Here is an 18,877-nt window from a genome sequence, read left to right as displayed (position 1 = left end):
ATTTTCAAGGACAATATGTTTTTTTAAGTGGGTAATTAACATGAAACTAAGCTTATTTTACCATCTCATAAACAATATTTTTGGGGATAACTTTTGATATGTGTTTAGCCACAATTGAGGTTTTTCTACAAATAAGATGTTTGTGAAAAGTGTTACCCAATGCATTCCTGAAGTATAATTACACTAGTACCTAACTACATAACTACAATGTAAATCCATCTGTTTTCCTACTCTAGTTTTTCAGTGAAACCAGATGAAGTGATTAGTTCTAGTAAAGTATAGTGAGGTAACGTGAATGCGGTCATACTCCAATGGTTTTAGCCGAGCAGGAGCTCAGTTGGACTTACTTCTCTCTGTAAACACATTGCAGACCAGATGAGGGAATGAATGCACTCCAAGGCAGCCCAGCCAGGCCCAGATGCTAGGCTGAGATAGAACTGGCATCTGGCCCAGAGCCTTGGTTGGCAGCCATTTCTGCGTCTGCAGCGGTTTCACAGCTCCATTCTGTGTCATACTGAGCATACTGACAGCAACTACTTATATGGTCGCAGATATAGATACTGGCTTGTTTGCGAGAGTTGGCGCTAGGGGGTAACTGGCTAATAGCGCAGATTGACTAATCTCTACACAATAAGGAGCTGATTTCAGTTGATTTATAGATTATCTTTGACGGTTCTTGGTCAGAATGACCCTCGTGAAGCATCACTGCTGCTGTCTTGGTCCAGGTCTCTCTTGAAAAATAGATGTTTATCTCAACCAGACTAACCTGGTTAAATAAACGTTCAATAAATAAATCGCAGAGACCCAAGACTTGATTCAATGTAACGTGACATGCAGCATTCACACAGTATCGTTTAAACATACCATTTTTAATATGGCCAAATTAAAGGGTTACTGTGGAAATGCCAGGTAAATCTACATGTCATGATTGCAACACAACTTCTAATTTCTTGTCCTAGACGGGAGTCCAGAGACCAGGCTGAATGTAAAGTTTGTTCAGGATACGTCCAAGTTCTGGTACAAGCCTGACATCTCCCGTGAACAAGGTGAGTGTGACTGTTGTCATGGGGGAAGAGATTAAACGTAACAATAGTTATCTTATTCCACTAGTTGTTCTTCTAGCTAGCATAAGGCCTATCTCAGATCAAATGTGGGCGAGAATGTTCTTTATTTAGTTAACCGTGAGAAAGTTAGGATGTGTGTTTGATTTAAACCCTGTTGGATTCACCTGACACATCCACCCCGACACACACATGGCCTAATTTACCCTGTTGTGTTCTGTTGTGTTGTGTTCTGTTCTATTCTGTTCTATGGTGTTCTATTGTGTTCTGTCCAGTTGGGTTCTGTTGTGTTCTATTGAATTCTATTGTGCTCTGTTGTGTTGTGTTCTGTTCTATTGTGTTCTGTTTTGTTGTGTTGTGTTCTATTGTGTTTTGTTGTGTTGTGTTCAGTTGTGTTGTGTTCTATTGTGTTGTGTTCTGTTGTGTTGTGTTCTGTTGTGTTGTGTTCTATTGTGTTGTGTTCTGTTGTGTTGTGTTCTGTTGTGTTGTGTTCTATTGTGTTCTGTTGTGTTGTGTTCTGTTGTGTTGTGTTCTGTTGTGTTGTGTTCTGTTGTGTTGTGTTCTGTTGTGTTGTGTTCTGTTGTGTTGTGTTCTATTGTGTTGTGTTCTGTTGTGTTATGTTCTATTGTGTTGTGTTCTGTTCTATTGTGTTGTGTTCTATTGTGTTGTGTTCTATTGTGTTGTGTTCTATTGTGTTGTGTTCTGTTGTGTTGTCTTCTGTTCTATTGTGTTGTGTTCTATTGTGTTGTGTTGTGTTGTGTTGTCTTCTGTTGTGTTCTATTGTGTTGTGCTCTATTGTGTTGTGTTGTGTTCTATTGTGTTGTGTTCTGTTGTGTTCTATTGTGTTGAGGTCTGCTGTGTTGTGTTGTGTTCTATTGTGTTGTGTTGTGTTCTATTGTGTTGTGTTCTGTTGTGTTCTATTGTGTTGTGTTCTATTGTGTTGTGTTCTATTGTGTTGTGTTCTATTGTGTTGTGTTCTGCTGTAAGGTCACTGTGAGGTCACTGCTGTTGGCCCCCGTATCTGCTCTCGCTTATTGGATTACATCATCTGTGTTAAACACAAGCACATGCTCTGCTACATTGACATCACACACGGACACACATTCAGACGCACACACACACACACACACACACACACACACACACACACACACACACACACACACACACACACACACACACACACACACACACACACACACACACAAAAGAAAACACACGGACACGCACACACAGAGACACGCACTCGCACACACACACACACACACACACACACACACACACACACACACACACACACACACACACACACACACACACACACACACACAATACGTACTCAATTAAGGCCCGGGAACATCTGCATGTGATGTAGCTATATCTGTCTTACTTAAAGTCTTTAAAATGTCATATTTGGACACATAGGGACATATAGAATTGCATGTTACAGATGCATTAAAAGGTATTTTGTCGAATAGACAACAGATTTCTGCTCTCCCCTGTAGTTACGCTGAAATATGGGATCCCAAAAGGTCCTCCTCTCCATGGAAAGTTTCCAACTCCCCTTCCGACTCTCCCTCTCCTCCTTCTCCCTCTTCTCCTTCTCCCTCTCATCCTTCTCCCTCTCCTCCTTCCCCCTTACCTCTTTCTCCCTCTCCTCCCTGTCCTCCTTCTCTCTCTCCTCCCTCTCCTCCTTCTCCCTCTTCTCCTTCGCCCTCTCCTCCTTCCCCCTTACCTCTTTCTCCCTCTTCTCCCCGTCCTCCTTCTCCCTCTCCTCCCTCTCCTCCTTCTCACTCTCCTCCTTACTCTCCTCCTTCTCCCTCTCCTCCTCTCTCTCCTCCTTCCCCCTCTGCTCCTTTCTCCTCTTCCTTCTCCCCCTCCTTCTTCTCCCTCTCCTCCTTCCCTCTCTCCTCTTTCTCCCTCTCCTCCTTCCCTCTCTCCTCCTTCTCCCTCTCCCTATCTTCCATGTCTGTCTTACATATTCCTTTCTTTCTCCCTGTCCTCCTTCTTACTTGCACCTGCGTGGATACTTGAACTGGTATTTTATTGAATCATGTGTTGTCGTGTATTGCAGCCATCGGCCTGCTGAGAGAGAAGGAGCCAGGGGCCTTTGTCATCCGGGACAGTCACTCCTTCCGAGGGGCCTATGGCCTGGCCATGAAGGTGGCCTCTCCTCCTCCTACTGCTCAGCAGTCCAAGAAAGGTACTAGATCACCAATGGGGCTCCATCTTCCATATACTGGTTAATAATATAACATCACACTGTCCCTGTAACTGATGGTGGAGAACCATCCTAGAAGAGAAGGGCTAGGTGTGTGTGTGTCCTATACACACACATATGTAACAGTATAGCTTCCGTCCCTCTACTCACTCCAACCTGTGCTTGAACCAAGGACCCTCTGCACACATCAACAACTGACACCCACGAAGCATCATTACCCATCGTGCCACGAAAGCCACGGCCCTTGCAGAGCAAGGGGAACAACTACTTTAGGTCTCAGAGCGAGTGACGTCACCGATTGAAACGCTATTAGTGCGCACCACCGCTAACTAGCTAGCCATTTCACATCGGTTACACACATACACACACACACACACACACACACACACACACACACACACACACACACACACACACACACACACACACACACACACACGAAGGGCGAGAATGTTCTATGTAAACACATTTTATTTATCTGCCAAGAGAACAGTTTTAAATAGCCAATAAGGTCATCCTAGAACGTTAAACATTATATTTTAGTGCTTGGTCTGTTGTTGGTTAAAGAAATAAATCATTACCAATATAATAACTACACTATATAATACTTCCCCTTATGAGGTGATGTCTACATACCACTAATAACTGGCTATCTGCGGTGTTGTTCACCGCTGTGTTGTTTGTCCTGTAGCTGGTGACATCACTAACGAGCTGGTGAGGCACTTCCTGATTGAGACGAGTCCTAAGGGAGTGAAGCTGAAAGGATGTCCCAATGAGCCTTACTTTGGTGAGTCACATTTAACCCCTACACACATATGCACACACACACCAGGGGAGGCAAGGAGAGCATTGAAGGAGGAGATCCTCCCTCTGACGTTTTGAGAGGGAAGTGGGGAGAGGATGGGTGGATTGAAGAAAAGACTTTAGAGACGATAGAATCTTTCTTTCAGACCTTTCAGAACCGGTCCTTCTGACAACAACATGGCATGTTTCTCAGATACGGTAACCGGGGGAAGAGTCAATGCCAGACATGAGTTTCATGATGTGGTTGTGGTCACTGACTCTTGGCTGTATTGGTCTGATGACTCTGATCTCCTCTCAGTGCTCTCCCTGTCCCGACGTTCTCCCATCCCATGATGTTTAATCCTAATTATAGTATGGGATCAGTCAAAGTCATTTAATATGGTTCAAATGCTCTCCTCTCTAATTTCATCCAGAGACCGCATTACGTGCGTTGGTGTCTGTGTGTGTGTGAGACGAGTAGTGTGTGTGCATGCACGTGTAGGTGTTTAACAAGCAAAAGTTCCTCCGTGTGCCAAAGTATGATCAAAAATAGCATGTTTCCAGAGGGCTGTGTCTTACGTCAGCTTCATCCAGCTACAGGAGCCAATTCTGAGAAGGTGCGTGGGAGTCTGGCTTTAGCCTACTTAGCTCCAGACCTGGTTTCAAATACTATTTGAAATATTTCAAATTCTTTTGCGTTTGCTTTTTCCTGGCTGGAATGCCAGATTGGCGGGCTTTAAAGTAGTTATAATGATTTCAAATCGTATTTGAACCCTGGTCTGGTAGCTAGCTCCCTTCCCTCCCACATCTTAGCTGTTGTTAAATCATTTTTGCAGCCTTTTTTTCCTCAAGTCGGTCCAAGTGGAAAATCTCAAAATGAAATATGTACAGTGTCTTCAGAAAGTATTCACACCCCTTGACTTTTTCCACATTTTGTTGTGTTACAAATTGCGATTAAAATTATTATTATATATTTTTTTATCTAGACAAAAAACTCTGTAATATCAACGTTAAAAAAAAGAAGAAATATATATATATCCTGTTAGGGCTAGGGGGCAGTATTGACACGGCTGGATAAAAAACGTACCCGATTTAATCTGGTTACTACTCCTGCCCAGTAACTAGAATATGCATATAATTATTGGCTTTGGATAGAAAACACCCTAAAGTTTCTAAAACTGTTTGAATGGTGTCTGTGAGTATAACAGAACTCATATGGCAGGCCAAAACCTGAGAAGATTCCATGCAGGAAGTGGCCTGTCTGACAATTTCTTGCCCTTCTTGATTATCTCTATCCATTACAGAGGGTCTCTGCTGTTACGTGACACTTCCTACGGCTCCCATGGGCTCTCAGAAGGCGGCAAAAAGCTGATTCGTGGCTTTGCAGGCGCGATTCTTTTCGCTCTGTCATTTAGGTTACTGTTGTGGAGTAACTACAATGTTGTTGATCCATCCTCAGTTTTCTCCTATCACAGCCATTAAACTCTGTAACTGTTTTAAAGCCACCTTTGTCCTCATGGTGAAATCCCTGAGCGGTTTCCTTCCTCTCCAGCAACTGAGTTGGGATGGATGCCTGTATCTTTGTAATGACTGGGTGTATTGATACACTATCCAAAGTGTCATTAATAACTTCACCATGCTCAAAGGGATATTCAATGTATGCTTTTTTTACCCATCTACCAATAGATGCCCTTCTTTGCCAGGCATTGGAAAACCTCCCTGGTCTTTGTGGTTGTATCTGTGTTTGAAAGTCAGTGCTCGACTGAGGGACCTTACCGATAATTGTATGTGTAGGATACAGAGATGAGGTAGTAATTCAAAAGTCGTGTTAACCTCTATGGGACCCCTTCTCGTTCTCATCCCGGTAACGGGATTGCTTGACCAGATAGCAAAAATCTAATAATTTCAATTTCTCAAACAATCAACTATTTTACACCATTTGAAAGATAAACATCTCCTTAATCCAACCACGTCCGATTTCAAAGAGGCTTTACGGCAAAAGCATAAAGTTAGATTATGTTAGGACAGTACATTGACAAAACATTACACACAGCTATTTTCAATGCAAAGACAGGCGTCACCAAAAGCAGAAAACCAGCTAAAATTATGCACTAACCTTTGACAATCTTCATCAGATGACACTCCTGGGACATTATGTTAGACAATACATGCATTTTTTGTTCTATCAAGTTAATATTTATATCCAAAAACAGCATTTTACAATGGCGATGATGTTCGGAAAATATTTAGCCTCCAAAACTGCCGGTGAACTGCGCTACAATTTACAAAATTACTATTCGAAAACATTGGTAAAATATAATATTGTCATTCAAAGAATTATTGATTAACATCTCGTGAATGCAACCGCATTGCCAGATTTCAAAATAACTTTACTGGGAAATCACACTTTGCAATAAACGAGGTACTATGCTCAGAAAAATAGGCTTGGCGATACAGGTTAGCGCCATCTTGGAACCATCTAAAATCAAATATACTATTGTAAATATTCACTTACCTTTGATTATCTTCATCAGAAGGCACTTCCAGGAATCCCAGGTCCACAACAAATGTAGTTTTGTTCTAAAAAGTTAATAATTTATGTCCATATAGCTCCTTCTTGTTAGCGCGTTCCGAAGGCTACTCAAAATTTGGCATCACGAAAGTGACTTGTCGTCACGAAAGTGCAAAAAAATATTATTTACGTTCGTTCAAACATGTCAAACGTTGTATAGCATAAATCTTTAGGGCCTTTTTCAATCAGAACTTCAATAATATTCAAGGCGGACGATTGCATTGTCTTACAAAACGTTTCGGAACGAGAGAGTACCCACGGGCACGCGCATCATAGTAGTAATGGCCCTCCCCCTATGACAAACTTTCCAGGCCTCTCGTTCGGTCAGTTTTTACAGGAGAAGACTCAAACCACTTTGTAAAGACTGTTGACATCTAGTGGAAGCCGTAGGAAGTGCTACATGAATCCTAATTTACAGTGTGTTTCATAGGCAAAGGCTTGAAAGTGATTCCACACATCAGATTTCCACTTCCTGTTAGGATTTCTCTCAGGGTTTTGACTGCCATATGAGTTCTGTTATACTCACAGACACCATTCAAACGGTTTTAGAAACGTCAGTGTTTTCTATCCAAATCTACTAATAATATGCATATCCTACGTTCTGAGTTTGAGTAGGAGGCAGTTTAATATGGGCACATATTTTTTCCGAAATTGTCAATTCTGCCCCCTAGCCCCAACAGGTTTTAACCACTAGTATTGCACACAGAGTGAGTCCATGCAACTTATTATGCGATTACTACAGAACGTATTTAGGCTTGCCATAACAAATGGGCTAAATACGTATTATGTCAACACATTTCAGCTTTTTGTTTTTTTATAATTTCTAAAAACATAAAACATCTTAATTTTTGCCATTATAAATTCAGGCTGTAACACAACAAAATGTGGAAAAAGTCAAGGGGTGTGAATACTTTCTGAAGACACCGTATGTGCGTGTCAGACTCCTCTTACTGGGAACCACAGGGAGATGGCTACTGACCCAGGAACACAGTTAGAGATGACTGAACCAGTCAGACAGGATCAGTCTAAAAATGGGCTTATTGAAGAAACCTTATCCCCAAGACTATACTTATTGAATGATGTTCTAAAGGGAGGGACGGAAGTTGAATTGAGATGCTGGGTGTGTGAGTGTGTTACCCCATACACCCACAATAACATCTGCTAAATATGACCAATACAATTTGATTTGAGGGTGGGTGTATGGGGTGTTTGGAAGTGTTATTGGGTCTGTCCAGAAGTGTGGGTATAGGGTGTGTGTGTGTGTGTGTGTGTGTATAGTTATATAGGCTGTGTGTGTGTATAGGGTGTCAGCTAGGGGATTCGATCCAGCAACCTTTCTCGTCCAACGTTCTAACCACTGGACTACCTGCTGCCCCTATTCAGGGTGGGTATAGTATGGGGTGAGTGTGGGTATAGTATGGGGTGAGTGTGGGTATGGTATGGGGTGAGTGTGAGTGTGAGTATAGTATGGAGTGAGTATGGGTATGGTATGGGGTGAGTGTGGGTATGGTATGGGGTGAGTGTGGGTATGGTATGGGGTGAGTGTGGGTATGGTAGGGGGTGAGTGTGGGTATGGTAGGGGGTGAGTGTGGGTATGGTATGGGGTGCGTATAGGTATAGTATGGGGTGAGTGTGGGTATGGTATGGGGTGAGTGTGGGTATGGTAGGGGGTGAGTGTAGGTATGGTATGGGGTGAGTGTGGGTATGGTATGGGGTGCGTATAGGTATAGTATGGGGTGAGTGTGGGTATGGTATGGGGTGAGTGTGGGTATGGTATGGGGTGAGTGTGAGTATGAGTATGGGGTGAGTGGTTATGGTATGGGGTGAGTGTGGGTATGGTATGGGTTGAGTGTGGGTATGGTATGGGGTGAGTGTGGGTATGGTAGGGGGTGAGTGTAGGTATGGTATGGGGTGAGTGTAGGTATGGTAGGGGGTGAGTGTAGGTATGGTATGGGGTGAGTGTGGGTATGGTATGGGGTGAGTGTGGGTATGGTATGGGGTGAGTGTGGGTATGGTATGGGGTGAGTGTGGGTATGGTATGGGGTGAGTGTAGGTATGGTATGGGGTGAGTGTGGGTATGGTATGGGGTGAGTGTGGGTATGGGGTGAGTGTAGGTATGGTATGGGGTGTGTGTGGGTATGGTATGGGGTGAGTGTGGGTATGGTATGGGGTGAGTGTGGGTATGGTATGGGGTGGGTGTGGGTATGGTATGGTATGGGGTGAGTGTGGGTATGGTATGGGGTGAGTGTGGGTATAGTATGGGGTGAGTGTGGGTATGGTATGGGGTGAGTGTAGGTATGGTATGGGGTGTGTGTAGGTATGGTATGGGGTGAGTGTGGGTATGGTATGGGGTGAGTGTGAGTATAGTATGGAGTGAGTGTGGGTATGGTAGGGGGTGAGTGTAGGTATGGTATGGGGTGGGTGTGAGTATGGTATGGGGTGGGTGTGGGTATGGTATGGGGTGAGTGTGGGTATGGTATGGGGTGAGTGTGAGTATAGTATGGGGTGAGTGTGGGTATGGTATGGGGTGAGTGTGGGTATGGTATGGGGTGAGTGTGAGTATAGTATGGGGTGGGTGTGGGTATGGTAGGGGGTGAGTGTAGGTATGGTATGGGGTGGGTGTGGGTATGGTATGGGGTGAGTGTGGGTATGGTATGGGGTGGGTGTGGGTATGGTATGGGGTGAGTGTGGGTATGGTATGGGGTGAGTGTGGGTATGGTATGGGGTGAGTGTGGGTATGGTATGGGGTGAGTGTGGTTATGGTATGGGGTGAGTGTAGGGATGGGGTGAGTGTGGGTATGGTATGGGGTGAGTGTGGGTATGGTATGGGGTGAGTGTGGGTATGGTATGGGGTGGGTGTGGGTATGGTATGGGGTGAGTGTGGGTATGGTATGGGGTGAGTGTGGGTATGGTATGGGGTGAGTGTGGGTATGGTATGGGGTGAGTGTGGTTATGGGGTGAGTGTGGGTATGGTATGGGGTGGGTGTGGGTATGGTATGGGGTGAGTGTGGGTATGGTATGGGGTGAGTGTGGGTATGGTATGGGGTGAGTGTGGGTATGGTATGGTATGGGGTGAGTATGGTATGGGGTGAGTGTGGGTATGGTATGGGGTGAGTGTGGGTATGGTGTGAGTGTGGGTATGGGATGAGTGTGGGTCCAGGGTGTGTGATCCACATGTCTTGATGAAGATATGTCATCTTTAAAGAACTGTTGTCCTGTTGGCACAACTAATACTAATCTCTCTTTGTGTGTGTGTGTGTGTGTGTGTGTGTGTGTGTGTGTGTGTGTGTGTGTGTGTGTGTGTGTGTGTGTGTGTGTGTGTGTGTGTGTGTGTCGTTCGTGTAGGTTGTCTGTCCGCTCTTGTGTACCAGCACGCCATGACTCCACAGGCCCTGCCATGTAAACTGGTCATCCCTACCAGAGGTGAGGCCAGGAGTGTGTGTCTGTCTGTCTGTCTGTGTGTGTGCCTGTGTATGTGTACATGCGTGTTTGTATAATTTTGAATGGATACGTGCAATGTGGTGTGGGGAATTTCTGAATCGTCTCCTGCTGTGTTTCAGATCTCCACCAGGATGTCCCAGATATTGCCACGCCAACCAACCAGGCTGACTACCTCCTGAAACATGGAGCAGGTTAGAAGCAGCATACCATTGTGTTGACTATTGGGTTTGGTTGAGCACTTTTCTATGTAATGGAAAGGTCATCTTCATTTTTGTTAGTTTGTTAGCTTTTTGTACTCTATACCATTCCATTGTTGTCCCCACACTGGTGATGCCACCTCTGTGTCACTATAGGGCAGAGAGTCCCTGCTGACTCCCATGGTAAATCATGTGTCCTTTCTATTATGAGACTGTTGGTCGCTGACTGCTACATTCTGACCCAGATCTCTGACGTCTGCCTCAGAAGTCTATGTGTGTGTGTTTTGTGTGTGTGTGTGTGTGTGTGTGTGTGTGTGTGTGTGTGTGTTTGTCTCATCCTACATCTAATAGAAGACGACAACGCTAAGAATGCCTGAAATGTTTTCTGTCCAATGACTGAATGGTTTTGACCCCTGACAGTCTTTTCTCCCGTGCAGCCTTGTCCCAGAAAGCATGTACCGTCTTTGGAACTCTCTTGCATGAAAAGGCCCCTTTTTTTAGAATGTGTGCAGAAACGCAGAACTTTAAACCTACTAATATCAATTGTGATATGTATGAAATTAATTCCCATAACAGCATTGGAAACGGTCAAGAATGTACTGTATTGCATTCAGCATTTTACATGTCAATGATTTGCAAAGCTATAAACTGTTGTGCTACATAGTATATATTGAGGGCTCAAAACATTAGGAACACCTGCTCTTTCCGTGACAGACTGACCAGGTGAATTCAGGGGAAAGCTATGATCCCTTATTGATGTTACTTGTTAAACCAATTCAATCATTGTAGAAGGTTACATTAGTATGTTTTAAGCCTTCAGACAATTGATACATGGATTGTGTATGTGTGCCATTCAGAGGGTGATGCCAGGCGCACCGGTTTGAGTGTGTCAAGAACTGCAACGTTGCTGGGTTTTTCACGCTCAACAGTTTCCAGTGTGTATCAAGAATGCTCCACCACCCAAAGGACATCTATCCAATTTGACACAACTGTAGGAATCATTGCAGTCAACATGGGCCAATAGCTCTGTGGAACGCTTTCGACACCTTGTTGAGTCCATGCACCCCGGCAAATTGAGGCTGTTCTGAGGGGCAAAAGGGGTTGCAGCTCAATATTAGGAAAGTGTTCTTAATGTTTTGTCCACTCAGTGTGTGACAAATATCATTTTGTAATAGATTACTCCATGTTACTCTGATCTTAAGCATACATAATACATCCTATAAATGAAACGATTGTAAACTGTTGATCATGTCACGTCACAACAGAAAGCACTACAACCAAACCAATATGTGTTGTAGCATTGAAAAGCCAGACAGCCCATGACATCATCTCTCTCCTTTTTGACATCTCTCCTCTTTCCAGTGTGAAATGCACTGTGCTGATTGGCCACACCTCACTCTTTTTCTCCTAGCATGCAATGTGCTGTACATCAACTCGGTGGACATGGAGTCTCTGACAGGACCTCAGGCCGTCGCCAAGGCGATCTCGGAGACGATGGCCGCCGCGTCCCCGCCCACCGCCACCATTGTACACTTCAAGGTGTCGCCCCAAGGCATCACCCTGACGGATAACCAGAGGAAGTGAGTAGGGAGTAGGACAAACATGCGTTTATAATGGAGTAGTGGTGTAGTGGAGTAGTGGAGTAGGGGTGTAGTGGTGGAGTAGGGGTGTAGTGGTGGAGTAGTGGAGTAGGGGTGTAGTGGTGGAGTGGTGGAGTAGGGGTGTAGGGGTGTAGTGGTGGAGTAGTGGAGTAGGGGAGTAGTGGTGGAGTAGGGGTGTAGTGGTGGAGTAGGGGTGTAGTAGTGGAGTAGGGGTGTAGTGGTGGAGTAGTGGAGTAGGGGTGTAGTGGTGGAGTGGTGGAGTAGGGGTGTAGTGGTGGAGTAGGGGTGTAGTGGTGGAGTAGGGGAGTTGGGGTGTAGTGGAGTAGGGGTGGAGTGGTGGAGTAGGGGTGGAGTGGTGGAGTAGTGGATTGGTGGTGGGGTAGTGGAGTACTGGAGTAGGGGTGTAGTGGTGGAGTATGAGTGTAGTGGAGTAGTGAAGTAGGGGTGTAGTGGTGGAGTAGGGGTGTAGTGGTGTCGTAGGGGTGTATTGTAGTAATGGAGTAGTATAGTATGGGTGGGGTATTGGAGTAAGGGTGGAGTAGGCTGTAGTGGTGGAGTAGTGGAGTAGGGGTGTAGTAGTGGAGTAGGGTGTAGTGGTGGAGTAGTGAAGTAGTGGTGGAGTAGTGACATAGTGGAGTAGGGGTGGAGTAGTGGAGTACGGTGTAGCGGTGGTGTAGGGTTGTAGTAGTGGAGTAGGGGTGTAGTAGTGGAGTGGGGGTGGAGTAGTGGAGTAGTGGTATAGTGGTGGAGTAGGGGTGTAGTAGTGGTGTTAGGGTGTAGTGGAGTAGGGGTGTAGTGGTGGAGTAGTGGATTAGGGGTATAGTGGAGTAGGGGTGGAGTAGTTGAGTAGGGGTGTAGTGGTGTAGGGTTGTAGTGGAAGGGACAGTTTACCCACCTTTTTTTAAGGGACAGTTTCCCACCTTTTTTTAAGGGACAGTTTACCCACCTTTTGCGGAAAAATGCATTAAAAGTATATGTAGCGGTACTTTTTTCACCGCGACCAGCGATCAGAGTTTATCCACCTATTTTTTTTACAACTACATCACTCTACAAGACTGTATATTGCATTTTTAAAACTGATCAACAATATTTGAACTATAATGACAATATTTAAAACGGCTCACTCTGACTGAGGGCTCTTTTCCTGTGCTGTAGTAGTCTATGAGTTGATATGGTGCAGTGTGCTAAACCTTGTTTTTACCTAACAGGCGTTTCTTCCGGCGCCACTACCCTATCAACACTGTCACGTTTTGTGATGTCGACCCTCAGGAGAGAAAGTGAGTGTCCACACTGAGCAACAACACACACACATACACACACACACACATACACACACACACACATACTTTCGGGGACAGTAATCGAAAGGCAGTAATCTTTTCTGTTTGAAATGAATGGGGCCTATGACCTCATAATATTATATGTCATGAATATATCATACATAATGTTACATGATATAATACTGTTTATTTATCTCTCTACAGGTGGAATAAACCTGATGGGGGCACAGCCAAGTAAGTATACAGTACATGCACTTGAGTACCAAATCTAATTTTATTTGTCACATGTGCCGAATACAACAGGTGTAGACCTTACAGTGAAATGCTTACTTACAAGCCCTTAACCAACAAAACAGTTTTAAGAAAATAAAAGTAACAAATAATTCAAGAGCAGCAGTAAAATAACAATAGCGAGGCTATATACAGGGCTACCGGTACAGAGTCAATGTGCGGGGTACCGGTGTCGAGGTAATATGTACATATAGGTAGAGTTATTAAAGTGACTATGCATAGATAATAACAGAGATTAGTTGAAGCGTAGAAGAGAGGGGGTAGTCCTAGTGTATTTTTGTCTGTACTGTTTATAGATTGCCCAACTTTACTTTGACTGAGAGTTGCAGAACCACTGAAGAAAGTGAAGCAACTTAGCTTGATACTTTCAGCAGCTGGTCCAAGGATGGTTTTGATGTTTAACACCTAATGGTACCGGTTAGAACTAAGGATAGTTAGATCTGATTTCAAACCAGTTGTTTAGCTTGTCAAACAATGGTTCTTTGGGGGGGGGGGGGGGGACTATTCACTTAGACAGACTTATCATCAGTTCCTGACCTGCCTCTAATACATTAGCCCATGTGATTTCAATTAGTACTCTCCTCCATTCTAAATCAAATAAAAGGTGATATTTAGTAGCTCAGACATCAAACCAGGGGAGAGAAGAAGGGATGAAAGCTCCCCACCAACGATTCAGAGAGGAAGAATAGATGGATGGAGAGATGACTGGGCTGAGGATAAAAGAGTGTCCCTTTAGCCAACAAAGCCCAGTGTTGGCAGTCACGAGTTTAGAATTTACAGCATGTCATGGTTTGGGGTTTTAAACTCAGGGATCAAAGTGCCTATGAATTTACTGTTATGAGACTTAGGGCTCAATTGTATAAACTCATATGGTCTAACAGGCAAAAGAGTAAATCAAGTAGACAAAATATCATTATAATTACTGTGAAATATTTATCATTACAGCCAGGGCAAAAAAAAGTTTAAAAAAATGCTCCAACCAAATGCTGATAAATAGTGTGAATGTTTTCCCCAAAGTTAGTTTCAGGTCCTGGTTACAGCATAAAGAAAGGCTTCTATTCAATCCGTATCCCTAATGTTCAGTGCTATAGCGCGATTTAAATCTAAAGGCAATATTCACCTGTTCGCGGTGACTGCTTTCTCTGTAAACGCTGCATATGTCGGCTCAGTCAGAAATGTAGTCGAACTTCGCCAATTTGAATTGAATTGAGCCTTAAATAATCCCAAATGGTAACAGTGGCATGGAGCGCCCCCTAGAGACTAACCATGGCACTATAGAGATGGAACAGAAACAATTTAGCAAAACAATATATCTTAATGGATACAGTAAAGCATCAATGATAATGGATGTGTTTGGGTGAACCAGCTCAAGTGATGAGTAACCTTGCCTAAGACCTGAAGTAATAGGCTTTAGCTCAGCTGGCTAAAACAGTTTTGTAGCATGAAAACAACCATGGTTCAAACCCATTTGGTCACATACACACACACTTTTCATCTATGATTCATATGATTTCCTACAGATTAATTTGACCAGTTAGAACAAGCCTATAAACAACATTGACAGCATCCCTTCCCTGTTCCAGGTTTTTTGGGTTTGTGGCTCGGAAGCAAGGAAGCACAACTGACAACGTCAGTCACCTCTTTGCCGAGATGGACGCTGATCAGCCCGCCAGCTCCATCGTCAACTTTGTCTCCAAGGTGATGAGCGGCTCGCAGAAATGATGAGCTGACCTTTTGGCGACCCCTGGCTTTTAGTTTTTTTGTGTTGTTGTTCTTTTTAACTACGGAGGGAATTTATTTCCTTTTTTATTTTTTTTATTCTACGTTTAGTCTTAGGTTTCACCTCTTTCCTTCTGACCTTGTCTTTTACCTGTGTGTGTATGTGTGTGTGTGTGTGTGTGTGTGTGTGTGTGTGTGTGTGTGTGTGTGTGTGTGTGTGTGTGTGTGTGTGTGTGTGTGTGTGTGTGTGTGTGTGTGTGTGTGTGTGTGTGTGTGTGTGTGTGTGTGAGTGTGTGTGTTTCTGTCTGTGTGTTTCTTCTTGTAAGGACTCCTTTGTGGCGCTAACTAGGGTGGATAGAGGAAGTGCAGTTTGTGGGGTGTGGCTGTGTAAAATTTTGGATGTTGGCTATGGTAGACCATTGTGATCTCTCTAGCAGGGTAGCACAAGAACAGGAAGAGGAAATCATGTCAGTGATGATGTCAGTGAGTGTGATGCATAAAAAAAGAGAAGAAGAAGTAAAGTTGTGTGATGTAAAGAAGGGTGTTAAGCTATCGGGTTTGGACTGGTCAACCAAAGATTTTTAAAAAGAGGCAATGTCACTGTCGGAAGGTATGTTTGAGTTAATATTTGGTTAAAAAATATATATAAAAAATGGCTACTTTATCAAAACATTTACATGTTATGTTCTTTCTATATACAAGTAAATACTGTATTTATTTTATTCCTAAAAGTTTGATCTTTGCTTTCTTCGCAAACCGTATTCAAGGACATTTTTGCATGCTGGCGAGTTGAATCAATGTAAATATCACGGAGTGCTCTCTTGGTAGGGCGTGGATGACTTGGTATGGCGTGGATGACTTGGTATGGCGTGGATGACTTGGTAGGGCATGGATGACTTGGTAGGGCGTGGATGACTTGGATGACTTGGATGACTTGACTTGGGGCCTAACTATCATGTTCTGTCAAACGGGTTGCATTTCTTAAGCTTTAAACAGGAGTCACTAGTATCAGGTATGCAGCTGTAGAGAAAGAAAATAAAGAAAAAAGCACAGTTGTTCTCTTCAGAACAACAGAACACATCTGACTTCCACTGTTCTCTTCAGAACAACACAACACATCTGACTTCCACTGTTCTCTTCAGAACACATCTGACTTCCACTGTTCTCTTCAGAACAACAGAACACAGCTGTTCTCTTCAGAACAACAGGACACATCTGACTTCCACTGTTCTCTTCAGAACATATCGGCTGTTCTCTTCAGAACAACAGAACACATCAGCTGTTCTCTTCAGAACAACAGAACATATCGGCTGTTCTCTTCAGAACAACAGAACACATCAGCTGTTCTCTTCAGAACAACAGAACACATCTGTATTGGTCTCCTCTGACTTCCACCGTTCTTTTGAATGGTTGAAGGATGGAGGATAGATAGAAGCCTGTCCAGTTTGGTCCAACTATTCACCTACACAGGGGTATTAGAGCCCTGTAATGACGCTGGGAGCTGGAGTCTGCTGTTACCCATCTATGTATACATTTGCTTTTGGTTGATTGGTTCCCCTTTGTGTGTCTACCATTGACTATCATCAGGTCCACTCCTCTCCGCTGTGCATGTATAACCATCATGGAAGGTCAGAGTTCACTGCTGATTTTTGAAGAGCAGACGGGCATCAAGCTCTCTCTCTTCTCCTTTGGAACATTACAATTATTCTACCCCAGCAACCGTCCCAGTAAAGATTGAGAGAGCCCACTATCATTACAGATCAGCCTGTCAAACGTGTAACACCTACATCATACCCACAAGTAAGCTATATACATATACATATACATATACATATATAGATATATAAAACATGTTTCTTTTTTTGCTCTGTCACTCTTTTAACTCATATAATACATTGACATATATAGTCTATACATAAAGATTACTGAGTGATTCTGTACTTTGGCTAAGATTTATAAATCATGAGACTGAACTACATCTAAATAAATAGTGTAAAGTGTATGTATTTTAAAGCATTGCTTTAAAAAAAATTCACTGCATTACTTTGATTATGTTATGATTCTTTGTATGAAGCATCCTTTGGTAGGGGGGAGAAAGAGCATCTAGCAAAGTTCTTTGTTGCAAAATTGTGCCAACATTTTAAGTTTTTTGTCAAAATAAACCTGCCTAAAATGGAATTGCCAGAGTTAAGCACTTAAACGTCACGTGAAATATCAATGCACCTATGTGTAGCTGTGTGTTCACTGCATGTTTGGAGGCCAGACATTCTTTCCGTGACTACTTCCTCTATCTAAATCACAGGTTTAGTGAAGCACCACCGTATTAAAATCTTAAGCAATTATTAATTTTGTTATGTAGGGTCTACTGCCCTCATGTGGTGAACCAAAGTTTGACTACCCATTGTGTTTTTACTACAGTGTTTTAACTGTGATTTCAGCAATGACCTTCAATGGACTAGCGAAACTCAAATGGCTGAGTTTAAATTAATATTTTCAGAATATGGAAGACAAGTATTATGACACGTTTTTTGGCCTTTATGATTTTGTGAATGTCCTTATTCAATTGGATTCTGTTTGGAACAGATTAGTCATACCTCAATGGTCAAATCTAGTCCAGTGAAAAAATAACTAGAATTAACACATGGCATTCTGTCATGTCAAAATACACACCAAATATTTACATGTCCACTTCTGTTACCGCTTAATGTTTTGCATCAACTGGGTCTTTTGTTTTTAAGCTCCACTGGGTCTTCTTCCATGGCATCTGTACTCGTTCCATTCTGTTCCAACCGTTCATTCCTCTTCAATGAGAATCCCTCGATTTTAAATGAATTGTATTTATTATTTTGATGAGTCTCCACTACTGTAAAACTATATGTGGTGAAAGCATGGTTGATTCTGCATTTTTCTTTGAGAAACGCTTGTCGGGTCAATCCCCCTCTACCACAAAACGAATGTCAGTCTCACGTTATTTGGCGTGTAAGAAGTCTCTTCTGATGTACATGTGGCCACTTTAAGGAAATAGCCTTAGAATGTGTGCATGAATGCGCTACGATGCCTGTACAGAACTGTATGTATTTTCATTTGCGTTATTGTATGGCTTTTGTTTCTGAGAAGAAGAAAAAACATATTAAAAGTAATTTGTGATTTTTTTGTTGTTGGCAAACTCTGTTTATTCAGTTTTACATACAAATCACAAACACAATATTTACAATATGAATAATATACTCAACAATAAAAAAAAACGGAAAAAAATAACACAACTATACAGATACCATACTTTAGACAAGTTAAACCCACAATGGGCAGAAGGTTAGGTTAAAGGGGCAATCTGTACTTAATACAGAACAAAGTGGACACACCGCCATTTTTCCTGTAAACAGCCAAGTGATAAGGGTGGAGAAATGCAACCACTCTCACATTCACAGACAGTCATGGCCACAAATACCATCCACTGGACCAAAATGAAAGTTTACTATGTTGTATATTACAATTACTTTGTTTACAAACAACAGAGAAAAACAAGTTTCTGATTTGGCAAGAAGCATAAGGCATCCACAAGATACATTCTTCAATAATCACTTGATATTTTAAGTACAGTGCATTCAGGAATTATTCAGACCCCTTTCCACATTTTGTTACGTTACATCCTTATTATAAAATGTATCACATATTTTTTCCCCTCATCAATCTACACACAATACCTCATAA

At 42.9% G+C, this 18,877-nt stretch overlaps 1 protein-coding gene across 11 annotated transcripts in view; it reads left to right on the top strand.

Annotated features, from left to right (window-relative positions):
- Positions 1-18,317, top strand: part of LOC106586822 (tensin-1) — a 328,681-nt gene extending 310,364 nt beyond the window's left edge. For all 11 annotated transcript variants that reach the window (XM_045707330.2, XM_045707331.2, XM_045707329.2 and 8 more), the window contains 9 exons: positions 960-1,046; positions 3,136-3,264; positions 3,974-4,069; positions 9,983-10,060; positions 10,198-10,269; positions 11,687-11,855; positions 13,085-13,153; positions 13,361-13,390; positions 15,031-18,317. In XM_045707330.2, coding sequence (XP_045563286.2) covers positions 960-1,046; positions 3,136-3,264; positions 3,974-4,069; positions 9,983-10,060; positions 10,198-10,269; positions 11,687-11,855; positions 13,085-13,153; positions 13,361-13,390; positions 15,031-15,169 — 869 coding nt within the window. In that variant the 3' untranslated portion in view covers positions 15,170-18,317. The remainder of the gene's footprint in view (positions 1-959; positions 1,047-3,135; positions 3,265-3,973; positions 4,070-9,982; positions 10,061-10,197; positions 10,270-11,686; positions 11,856-13,084; positions 13,154-13,360; positions 13,391-15,030) is intronic.
- The last annotated feature ends 560 nt before the right edge of the window (positions 18,318-18,877 follow it).

The sequence above is a fragment of the Salmo salar genome, chromosome 25 (genome assembly GCF_965601325.2).
Source record: "Salmo salar chromosome 25, fSalSal1, whole genome shotgun sequence".
Lineage (NCBI taxonomy): Eukaryota > Metazoa > Chordata > Actinopteri > Salmoniformes > Salmonidae > Salmo > Salmo salar.
This window is presented reverse-complemented; position numbering and strand designations above follow the sequence as displayed.